General features: G+C 38.9%; 1 protein-coding gene across 1 annotated transcript in view; it reads right to left on the reverse strand.

Moving 5' to 3' along the window:
• Window positions 1–12,382, reverse strand: part of dzank1 (double zinc ribbon and ankyrin repeat domains 1) — a 54,820-nt gene that overhangs the window by 34,856 nt on the left and 7,582 nt on the right. Inside the window, 5 exon segments of the mRNA XM_034542288.1 lie at window positions 9,606–9,694; window positions 9,776–9,860; window positions 11,246–11,349; window positions 11,925–12,159; window positions 12,255–12,382. The exon segment at window positions 12,255–12,382 is cut by the window's right edge and continues 34 nt beyond it. Coding sequence (XP_034398179.1) covers window positions 9,642–9,694; window positions 9,776–9,860; window positions 11,246–11,349; window positions 11,925–12,159; window positions 12,255–12,382 — 605 coding nt within the window. The 3' untranslated portion in view covers window positions 9,606–9,641.

Here is a 12,382-nt window from a genome sequence, read left to right on the forward strand (position 1 = left end):
GAAGGTAAAGAGGTGGTTCTAACAGATGTATTAATGAAGGTAAAGATGTGGTTCTAACAGACGTAATAATGAAGGTAAGGAGGTGGTTCTAACAGATGTTTCATAATAAAGGTAAAGAGGTGGTTCTAACAGATGTAATAATGAAGGTAAAGAGGTGGTTCTAACAGACGTAATAATGAAGGTAAGGAGGTGGTTCTAACAGATGTTTCATAATAAAGGTAAAGAGGTGGTTCTAACAGATGTAATAATGAAGGTAAAGAGGTGGTTCTAACAGACGTATTAATGAAGGTAAAGAGGTGGTTCTAACAGACGTAATAATGAAGGTAAGGAGGTGGTTCTAACAGATGTTTCATAATAAAGGTAAAGAGGTGATTCTAACAGATGTTTCATAATGAAGGTAAAGAGGTGGTTCTAACAGATGTTTCATAGTGAAGGTAAAGAGGTGGTTCTAACAGACGTAATAATGAAGGTAAAGAGGTGGTTCTAACAAACGTAATAATGAAGGTAAAGAGGTGGTTCTAACAGATGTTTCATAATGAAGGTAAAGAGGTGGTTCTAACAGATGTAATAATGAAGGTAAAGAGGTGGTTCTAACAGACGTAATAATGAAGGTAAAGAGGTGGTTCTAACACATGTAATAATGAAGGTAAAGAGGTGGTTCTAACAAACGTAATAATGAAGGTAAAGAGGTGGTTCTAACAGATGTTTCATAATGAAGGTAAAGAGGTGGTTCTAACAGATGTTTCATAATGAAGGTAAAGAGGTGGTTCTAACAGATGTTTCATAATGAAGGTAAAGAGGTGGTTCTAACAGATGTAATAATGAAGGTAAAGAGGTGGTTCTAACAGACGTAATAATGAAGGTAAAGAGGTGGTTCTAACACATGTAATAATGAAGGTAAAGAGGTGGTTCTAACAGACGTAATAATGAAGGTAAAGAGGTGGTTCTAACAGATGTTTCATAATGAAGGTAAAGAGGTGGTTCTAACAGATGTTTCATAATGAAGGTAAAGAGGTGGTTCTAACAGACGTAATAATGAAGGTAAAGAGGTGGTTCTAACAGATGTTTCATAATGAAGGTAAAGAGGTGGTTCTAACAGATGTTTCATAATGAAGGTAAAGAGGTGGTTCTAACAGACGTAATAATGAAGGTAAAGAGGTGGTTCTAACAGACGTAATAATGAAGGTAAAGAGGTGGTTCTAACAGATGTAATAATGAAGGTAAAGAGGTGGTTCTAACAGACGTATTAATGAAGGTAAAGAGGTGGTTCTAACAGACGTAATAATGAGTTAAGGAGGTGGTTCTAACAACGTAATAATGAAGGTAAAGAGGTGTTTCTAACAGATGTTTCATAATGAAGTTAAAGAGGTGGTCCAACAGACGTAATAATGAAGGTAAAAGAGGTGGTTCTAAACATATGTAATATGAAGGTAAAGAGGTGTTCTAACAGATGTAATAATGAAGGTAAAGAGGTGGTTCTAACAGATGTAATAATGAAGGTAAAGAGGTGGTTCTAACAGATGTAATAATGAAGGTAAAGAGGTGGTTCTAACAGACGTATTAATGAAGGTAAAGAGGTGGTTCTAACAGATGTTTCATAGTGAAGGTAAAGAGGTGGTTCTAACAGACGTTTCATAATGAAGGTAAAGAGGAGGTTCTAACAGATGTTTCATAGTGAAGGTAAAGAGGTGGTTCTAACAGATGTTTCATAATGAAGGTAAAGAGGTGGTTCTAACAGATGTAATAATGAAGGTAAAGAGGTGGTTCTAACAGATGTAATAATGAAGGTAAAGAGGTGGTTCTAACAGATGTAATAATGAAGGTAAAGAGGTGGTTCTAACAGATGTTTCATAATGAAGGTAAAGAGGTGGTTCTAACAGATGTTTCATAATGAAGGTAAAGAGGTGGTTCTAACAGACGTTTCATAATGAAGGTAAAGAGGTGGTTCTAACAGATGTTTCATAATGAAGGTAAAGAGGTGGTTCTAACAGATGTTTCATAATGAAGGTAAAGAGGTGGTTCTAACAGACGTAATAATGAAGGTAAAGAGGTGGTTCTAACAGACGTATTAATGAAGGTAAAGAGGTGGTTCTAACAGACGTAATAATGAAGGTAAGGAGGTGGTTCTAACAAACGTAATAATGAAGGTAAAGAGGTGGTTCTAACAGATGTTTCATAATGAAGTTAAAGAGGTGGTTCCAACAGACGTAATAATGAAGGTAAAGAGGTGGTTCTAACATATGTAATAATGAAGGTAAAGAGGTGGTTCTAACAGATGTAATAATGAAGGTAAAGAGGTGGTTCTAACAGATGTAATAATGAAGGTAAAGAGGTGGTTCTAACAGATGTAATAATGAAGGTAAAGAGGTGGTTCTAACAGACGTATTAATGAAGGTAAAGAGGTGGTTCTAACAGATGTTTCATAGTGAAGGTAAAGAGGTGGTTCTAACAGACGTTTCATAATGAAGGTAAAGAGGAGGTTCTAACAGATGTTTCATAGTGAAGGTAAAGAGGTGGTTCTAATAGACGTTTCATAATGAAGGTAAAGAGGTGGTTCAAACAGATGTAATAATGAAGGTAAAGAGGTGGTTCTAACAGATGTAATAATGAAGGTAAAGAGGTGGTTCTAACAGACGTAATAATGAAGGTAAAGAGGTGGTTCTAACAGATGTTTCATAATGAAGGTAAAGAGGTGGTTCTAACAGATGTTTCATAATGAAGGTAAAGAGGTGGTTCTAACAGACGTTTCATAATGAAGGTAAAGAGGTGGTTCTAACAGATGTTTCATAATGAAGGTAAAGAGGTGGTTCTAACAGATGTTTCATAATGAAGGTAAAGAGGTGGTTCTAACAGATGTATTAATGAAGGTAAAGATGTGGTTCTAACAGACGTAATAATGAAGGTAAAGAGGTGGTTCTAACAGATGTTTCATAGTGAAGGTAAAGAGGTGGTTCTAACAGACGTTTCATAATGAAGGTACAGAGGTGGTTCTAACAGACGTAATAATGAAGGTAAAGAGGTGGTTCTAACAGACGTAATAATGAAGGTAAAGAGGTGGTTCTAACAGACGTAATAATGAAGGTAAGGAGGTGGTTCTAACAGATGTTTCATAATAAAGGTAAAGAGGTGGTTCTAACAAACGTAATAATGAAGGTAAAGAGGTGGTTCTAACAGATGTAATAATGAAGGTAAAGAGGTGGTTCTAACAGATGTAATAATGAAGGTAAAGAGGTGGTTCTAACAGATGTAATAATGAAGGTAAAGAGGTGGTTCTAACAGACGTAATAATGAAGGTAAAGAGGTGGTTCTAACAGACGTAATAATGAAGGTAAGGAGGTGGTTCTAACAGATGTTTCATAATAAAGGTAAAGAGGTGGTTCTAACAAACGTAATAATGAAGGTAAAGAGGTGGTTCTAACAGATGTAATAATGAAGGTAAAGAGGTGGTTCTAACAGACGTAATAATGAAGGTAAAGAGGTGGTTCTAACAGATGTAATAATGAAGCTAAAGAGGTGGTTCTAACAGACGTATTAATGAAGGTAAAGAGGTGGTTCTAACAGACGTAATAGTGATGGTAAAGAGGTGGTTCTAACAGATGTAATAATGAAGGTAAAGAGGTGGTTCTAACAGACGTAATAATGAAGGTAAGGAGGTGGTTCTAACAGATGTTTCATAATGAAGGTAAAGAGGTGGTTCTAACAGATGTTTCATAATGAAGGTAAAGAGGAGGTTCTAACAGACGTAATAATGAAGGTAAAGAGGTGGTTCTAACAGATGTTTCATAATGAAGGTAAAGAGGTGGTTCTAACAGATGTAATAATGAAGGTAAAGAGGTGGTTCTAACAGATGTTTCATAATGAAGGTAAAGAGGTGGTTCTAACAGATGTAATAATGAAGGTAAAGATGTGGTTCTAACAGACGTAATAATGAAGGTAAAGAGGTGGTTCTAACAGATGTTTCATAGTGAAGGTAAAGAGGTGGTTCTAACAGACGTTTCATAATGAAGGTAAAGAGGTGGTTCTAACAGATGTAATAATGAAGGTAAAGATGTGGTTCTAACAGACGTAATAATGAAGGTAAAGAGTTGGTTCTAACAGACGTAATAATGAAGGTAAGGAGGTGGTTCTAACAGATGTTTCATAATAAAGGTAAAGAGGTGGTTCTAACAAACGTAATAATGAAGGTAAAGAGGTGGTTCTAACAGATGTAATAATGAAGGTAAAGAGGTGGTTCTAACAGACATAATAATGAAGGTAAAGACGTGGTTCTAACAGATGTTTCATAATAAAGGTAAAGAGGTGGTTCTAACAGATGTAATAATAAAGGTAAAGAGGTTGTTCTAACAGACGTTTCATAATGAAGGTAAAGAGGTGGTTCTAACAGACTTAATAATGAAGGTAAAGATGTGGTTCTAACAGATGTTTCATAGTGAAGGTAAAGAGGTTGGTTCTAACAGACGTAATAATGAAGGTAAAGAGGTGGTTCTAACAGACGTAATAATGAAAGGTAAAGAGGTGGTTCTAACAGTTGTTTTATAGTGAAGGTAAAGAGGTGGTTCTAACAGATGTTTTTATAGTGAAGGTAAAGAGGTGGTTCTAACAGATGTTTCATAATAAAGGTAAAGAGGTGGTTCTAACAGTTGTTTTATAGTGAAGGTAAAGAGGTGGTTCTAACAGATGTTTCATAATAAAGGTAAAGAGGTGGTTCTAACAGATGTTTCATAGTGAAGGTAAAGAGGTGGTTCTAACAGACGTAATAATGAAGGTAAAGAGGTGGTTCTAACAGATGTTTCATAGTGAAGGTAAAGAGGTGGTTCTAACAGACGTAATAATGAAGGTAAAGAGGTGGTTCTAACAGATGTTTCATAATGAAGGTAAAGAGGTGGTTCTAACAGATGTTTCATAGTGAAGGTAAAGAGGTGGTTCTAACAGATGTTTCATAATGAAGGTAAAGAGGTGGTTCTAACAGATGTTTCATAATGAAGGTAAAGAGGTGGTTCTAACAGATGTATTAATGAAGGTAAAGATGTGGTTCTAACAGACGTAATAATGAAGGTAAGGAGGTGGTTCTAACAGATGTTTCATAATAAAGGTAAAGAGGTGGTTCTAACAGATGTAATAATGAAGGTAAAGAGGTGGTTCTAACAGACGTAATAATGAAGGTAAGGAGGTGGTTCTAACAGATGTTTCATAATAAAGGTAAAGAGGTGGTTCTAACAGATGTAATAATGAAGGTAAAGAGGTGGTTCTAACAGACGTATTAATGAAGGTAAAGAGGTGGTTCTAACAGACGTAATAATGAAGGTAAGGAGGTGGTTCTAACAGATGTTTCATAATAAAGGTAAAGAGGTGATTCTAACAGATGTTTCATAATGAAGGTAAAGAGGTGGTTCTAACAGATGTTTCATAGTGAAGGTAAAGAGGTGGTTCTAACAGACGTATTAATGAAGGTAAAGAGGTGGTTCTAAACAGACGTAATAATGAAGGTAAGGAGGTGGTTCTAACAGATGTTTCATAATAAAGGTAAAGAGGGTGGTTCTAACAGATGTAATAATGAAGGTAAAGAGGTGGTTCTAACAAAAGTAATAATGAAGGTAAAGAGGTGGTTCTAACAGATGTTTCATAATGAAGTTAAAGAAGTGGTTCTAACAGATGTAATAATGAAGGTAAAGAGGTGGTTCTAACAGATGTTTCATAATGAAGGTAAAGAGGTGGTTCTAACAGATGTTTCATAATGAAGGTAAAGAGGTGTTTCTAACAGATGTTCATAATGAAGGTAAAGAGGTGGTTCTAACAGATGTTTCATAATGAAGGTAAAGAGGTGGTTCTAACAGAGTGTAATAATGAAGGTAAAGAGGTGGTTCTAACAGACGTAATAATGAAGGTAAAGAGGTGGTTCTAACAGATGTTTCATAATGAAGGTAAAGAGGTGGTTCTAACAGATGTTTCATAATGAAGGTAAAGAGGTGGTTCTAACAGATGTAATAATGAAGGGTAAAGAGGTGGTTCTAACAGACGTAATAATGAAGGTAAAAGAGGTGGTTCCAACAGATGTTTCATAGTGAAGGTAAAGAGGTGGTTCTAACAGATGTTTCATAGTGAAGGTAAAGAGGAGGTTCTAACAGATGTTTCATAATGAAGGTAAAGAGGTGGTTCTAACAGACGTTTCATAATGAAGGTAAAGAGGAGGTTCTAACAGATGTTTCATAGTGAAGGTAAAGAGGAGGTTCTAACAGATGTTTCATAGTGAAGGTAAAGAGGTGGTTCTAACAGACGTAATAATGAAGGTAAAGAGGTGGTTCTAACAGATGTTTCATAATGAAGGTAAAGAGGTGGTTCTAACAGATGTTTCATAATGAAGGTAAAGAGGTGGTTCTAACAGATGTTTCATAATGAAGGTAAAGAGGTGGTTCTAACAGACGTAATAATGAAGGTAAAGAGGTGGTTCTAACAGATGTTTCATAATAAAGGTAAAGAGGTGGTTCTAACAGTTGTTTTATAGTGAAGGTAAAGAGGTGGTTCTAACAGATGTTTCATAATAAAGGTAAAGAGGTGGTTCTAACAGACGTTTCATAGTGAAGGTAAAGAGGTGGTTCTAACAGACGTAATAATGAAGGTAAAGAGGTGGTTCTAACAGATGTTTCATAGTGAAGGTAAAGAGGTGGTTCTAACAGACGTAATAATGAAGGTAAAGAGGTGGTTCTAACAGATGTTTCATAATAAAGGTAAAGAGGTGGTTCTAACAGTTGTTTTATAGTGAAGGTAAAGAGGTGGTTCTAACAGATGTTTCATAATAAAGGTAAAGAGGTGGTTCTAACAGATGTTTCATAGTGAAGGTAAAGAGGTGGTTCTAACAGACGTAATAATGAAGGTAAAGAGGTGGTTCTAACAGATGTTTCATAGTGAAGGTAAAGAGGTGGTTCTAACAGACGTAATAATGAAGGTAAAGAGGTGGTTCTAACAGATGTTTCATAATGAAGGTAAAGAGGTGGTTCTAACAGATGTTTCATAGTGAAGGTAAAGAGGTGGTTCTAACAGACGTATTAATGAAGGTAAAGAGGTGGTTCTAACAGACGTAATAATGAAGGTAAGGAGGTGGTTCTAACAGATGTTTCATAGTGAAGGTAAAGAGGTGGTTCTAACAGACGTATTAATGAAGGTAAAGAGGTGGTTCTAACAGACGTAATAATGAAGGTAAGGAGGTGGTTCTAACAGATGTTTCATAATAAAGGTAAAGAGGTGGTTCTAACAGATGTAATAATGAAGGTAAAGAGGTGGTTCTAACAAACGTAATAATGAAGGTAAAGAGGTGGTTCTAACAGATGTTTCATAATGAAGTTAAAGAAGTGGTTCTAACAGACGTAATAATGAAGGTAAAGAGGTGGTTCTAACAGATGTTTCATAATGAAGGTAAAGAGGTGGTTCTAACAGATGTTTCATAATGAAGGTAAAGAGGTGGTTCTAACAGATGTTTCATAGTGAAGGTAAAGAGGAGGTTCTAACAGATGTTTCATAATGAAGGTAAAGAGGTGGTTCTAACAGACGTTTCATAATGAAGGTAAAGAGGAGGTTCTAACAGATGTTTCATAGTGAAGGTAAAGAGGAGGTTCTAACAGATGTTTCATAATGAAGGTAAAGAGGTGGTTCTAACAGATGTTTCATAATGAAGGTAAAGAGGTGGTTCTAACAGATGTTTCATAATGAAGGTAAAGAGGTGGTTCTAACAGACGTAATAATGAAGGTAAAGAGGTGGTTCTAACAGACGTAATAATGAAGGTAACGAGGTGGTTCTAACAGATGTAATAATGAAGGTAAAGATGTGGTTCTAACAGACGTATTAATGAAGGTAAAGAGGTGGTTCTAACAGACGTAATAATGAAGGTAAGGAGGTGGTTCTAACAAACGTAATAATGAAGGTAAAGAGGTGGTTCTAACAGATGTTTCATAATGAAGTTAAAGAGGTGGTTCTAACAGACGTAATAATGAAGGTAAAGAGGTGGTTCTAACAGACGTATTAATGAAGGTAAAGAGGTGGTTCTAACAGATGTTTCATAGTGAAGGTAAAGAGGTGGTTCTAACAGACGTTTCATAATGAAGGTAAAGAGGTGGTTCTAACAGATGTAATAATGAAGGTAAAGAGGTGGTTCTAACAGACGTAATAATGAAGGTAAGGAGGTGGTTCTAACAGATGTTTCATAATAAAGGTAAAGAGGTGGTTCTAACAGACGTAATAATGAAGGTAAAGAGGTGGTTCTAACAGACGTAATAATGAAGGTAAGGAGGTGGTTCTAACAGATGTTTCATAATAAAGGTAAAGAGGTGGTTCTAACAAACGTAATAATGAAGGTAAAGAGGTGGTTCTAACAGATGTAATAATGAAGGTAAAGAGGTGGTTCTAACAGACGTAATAATGAAGGTAAAGAGGTGGTTCTAACAGATGTAATAATGAAGCTAAAGAGGTGGTTCTAACAGACGTATTAATGAAGGTAAAGAGGTGGTTCTAACAGATGTAATAATGAAGGTAAAGAGGTGGTTCTAACAGACGTAATAATGAAGGTAAAGAGGTGGTTCTAACAGATGTTTCATAATGAAGGTAAAGAGGTGGTTCTAACAGATGTTTCATAATGAAGGTAAAGAGGTGGTTCTAACATATGTAATAATGAAGGTAAAGAGGTGGTTCTAACAGATGTTTCATAATGAAGGTAAAGAGGTGGTTCTAACAGATGTAATAATGAAGGTAAAGAGGTGGTTCTAACAGACGTTTCATAGTGAAGGTAAAGAGGTGGTTCTAACAGACGTAATAATGAAGGTAAAGAGGTGGTTCTAACAGATGTAATAATGAAGGTAAAGAGGTGGTTCTAACTGAGTTGTACTAATGAAGGTAAAGAGGTGGTTCTCACTGAGATGTAATAATGAAGGTAAAGAGGTGGTTCTCACTGAGATGTAATAATGAAGGTAAAGAGGTGGTTCTTACTGAGATGTAATAATGAAGGTAAAGAGGTGGTTCTCACTGAGATGTAATAATGAAGGTAAAGAGGTGGTTCTCACTGAGATGTAATAATGAAGGTAAAGAGGTGGTTCTCACTGAGATGTAATAATTAAGGTAAAGAGGTGGTTCTCACTGAGATGTAATAATGAAGGTAAAGAGGTGGTTCTCACTGAGATGTACTAATGAAGGTAAAGAGGTGGTTCTCACTGAGATGTAATAATGAAGGTAAAGAGGTGGTTCTAACAGATGTAATAATGAAGGTAAAGAGGTGGTTCTCACTGAGATGTAATAATGAAGGTAAAGAGGTGGTTCTCACTGAGATGTAATAATGAAGGTAAAGATGGTGGTTCTCACTGAGATGTTAATAATGAAGGTAAAGAGGTGGTTTCTCACTGAGATGTAATAATGAAGGTAAAGAGGTGGTTCTCACTGAGATGTAATAATGAAGGTAAATAGGTGGTTCTCACTGAGATGTAATAATGAAGGTAAAGAGGTGGTTCTCACTGAGATGTAATAATGAAGGTAAAGAGGTGGTTCTCACTGAGATGTAATAATGAAGGTAAATAGGTGGTTCTCACTGAGATGTAATAATGAAAGGTAAAGAGGTGGTTCTCACTGAGGCGGCTATCAGCACATCGCTCCGTCACGCTGCTCAGAGTCTCAGTCCGACCTGCAGGTCTAACGCTGTCACCTGTTTGGATCCCCCTGAGAAGAAACAGTCACCTTTCTCGTCTCTTGAAGCATGATGAATCGGTTCTTCAGGTTACATGTTTGAGAAGAACACACCTGATGTTCTTCTCGCCCCGGCCGACACCAAGCTGACGGTCACACTGACTTCATAACGATCTTCCTGAATCACAGCAGAAACCATCTGAAGGAGACGGGAACACAAACGCGTCACCTGACACGCAGGAAGTAAAGCCCCACCTGGCCATGTGCTCATGATGTCTGAAACAGAGTCTTTTAACTTCCAGTCACTTTGAGAAAATGTAACTCTGTGTTGATTCTGGAGGCCCCTGTGGACTGACAGTCTGCCCCTCTCAGTCCTTGTCCTGGTTACTGGTGAACCTGCATGATATCATCTGGTTTCACCAGAATCCGATCTGGTGGCTCCGTTGAGGAGCTTTAAGAATAACTCTATAGAACCAGACCGGTGGTCTCTCTACTGATGGAGGTCTATAGAGGACCAGGACTAAACTGAGGTCATATAGAGGACCGGGACTAAACTGAGGTCATATAGAGGACCGGGACTAAACTGAGGTCATATAGAGGACCGGGGACTAAACTGAGGTCATATAGAGGCTCAGGAGTAAACTGAGGTCTATAGAGGACCAGGACTAAACTGAGGTCATATAGAGGCTCAGGAGTAAACTGAGGTCTATAGAGGACCAGGACTAAACTGAGGTCATATAGAGGACCAGGACTAAACTGAGGTCATATAGAGGACCGGGACTAAACTGAGGTCATATAGAGGACCGGGACTAAACTGAGGTCATATAGAGGCTCAGGAGTAAACTGAGGTCTATAGAGGACCAGGACCTAAACTGAGGTCATATAGAGGCTCAGGAGTAAACTGAGGTCTATAGAGGACCAGGACTAAACTCTGAGGTCATATAGAGGCTCAGGAGTAAACTGAGGTCTATAGAGGACCGGGACTAAACTGAGGTCATATAGAGGCTCAGGACTAAACTGAGGTCTATAGAGGACCAGGACTAAACTGAGGTCATATAGAGGCCTCAGGATTAAACTGAGGTCATATAGAGGACCAGGACTAACTGAGGTCATATAGAGGCTCAGGAGTAAACTGAGGTCTATAGAGGCTCAGGACTAAACTGAGGTCATATAGAGGCCCTCAGGACTAAACTGAGGTCATATAGAAGGACCAGGAGTAAACTGAGGTCTATAGAGGCTCAGGAGTAAACTGAGGTCTATAGAGGCTCAGGACTAAACTGAGGTCATATAGAGGACCGGGACTAAACGGAGGTCTATAGAGGACCAGGACTAAACTGAGGTCATATAGAGGACCAGGACTAAACTGAGGTCATATAGAGGCTCAGGAGTAAACTGAGGTCTATAGAGGACCAGGACTAAACTGAGGTTGTATAGAGGACCAGGACTAAACTGAGGTCCTATAGAGGACCAGGACTAAACTGAGGTTGTATAAAGGATCAGGACTACACTGAGACTGGTTCAGGACCTGGTAAAGGTTCCTCACAGTAACTTTACATATTGGTGTCGGTTGAGGTGTGGGCGTACCCGGCCCAGACGAGGTCTCTCCCAGCAGAGTCCTGAGGGGGCGTTGTTTTGAGCGTAACTCCTCAGGTGAGCACACAGGTGATCCAGCTTCTTCCTCCAGAAACCTGAGGACACAGACGGTTTCAGTCCAGCAGACCGCCTCCTCTCCTGGGGCTTAGAACTACTACTAGTATTTTACCTACCACTGACCGCCATCAGTCCTGTAGAGGTTAAAGTACTACTTGTAGTAGTACTTTACCTCGACCAGGGCTGATGGCGGTCAGTAGCGGTACTTGTAGTAATACTTGTAGTAGTACTTTACCTCGACCAGGGCTGATGGCGGTCAGTAGCGGTACTTGTAGTAATACTTGTAGTAGTACTTTACCTCGACCAGGGCTGATGGCGGTCAGTAGCGGTACTTGTAGTAATACTTGTAGTAGTACTTTACCTCGACCAGGGCTGATGGCGGTCAGTAGTAGTACTTGTAGTAATACTTGTAGTAGTACTTTACCTCGACCAGGGCTGATGGCGGTCAGTAGTGGTACTTGTAGTAATACTTGTAGTAGTACTTTACCTCGACCAGGGCTGATGGCGGTCAGTAGTAGTACTTGTAGTAATACTTGTAGTAGTACTTTACCTCGACCAGGGCTGATGGCGGTCAGTAGTAGTACTTGTAGTAGTACTTGTAGTAGTACTTTACCTCGACCAGGGCTGATGGCGGTCAGTAGCGGTTGGCAATCTCTGGTTGCCTGCTGCTTGCTGAGTTGAAGCTTCCTCTGTGTTTCCTTCCTCTGAAGCTCAGTGCCTGATGGGTAATAGAGTCCAACAGTCTGAGTGAACTGCTCAGCAGTGGGTGTGGCTAACTTCGTGCTGGGAGCGGGTCTGGAGGAGGGCGTGGCTTGCCAGGTGGCATCATTGGAAATTGGAGCTGAAGCCTGCTCATAGAGAGGGGAACAGTCTTTGTGTAATGTTTTGTATCGTCACATGATGTCAGCGCTGCAGCTACCTGGTCGGTGGCAGTGAAGCGTACCTGGTTGATGGCGGCGCCCCTGACAAGTCGTGTGATGTCACGGTTGGGTGGGGGCTGGGGCGGGGCTTCCAGGAAGGTGCCGCAGGCTGCGCAGTAGAAGGCGTACGGGTGTCCGTTCGCACCGCATC

This window comes from Cyclopterus lumpus, chromosome 1 (assembly GCF_009769545.1).
Source record: "Cyclopterus lumpus isolate fCycLum1 chromosome 1, fCycLum1.pri, whole genome shotgun sequence".
Classification (NCBI taxonomy): Eukaryota; Metazoa; Chordata; class Actinopteri; order Perciformes; family Cyclopteridae; genus Cyclopterus; species Cyclopterus lumpus.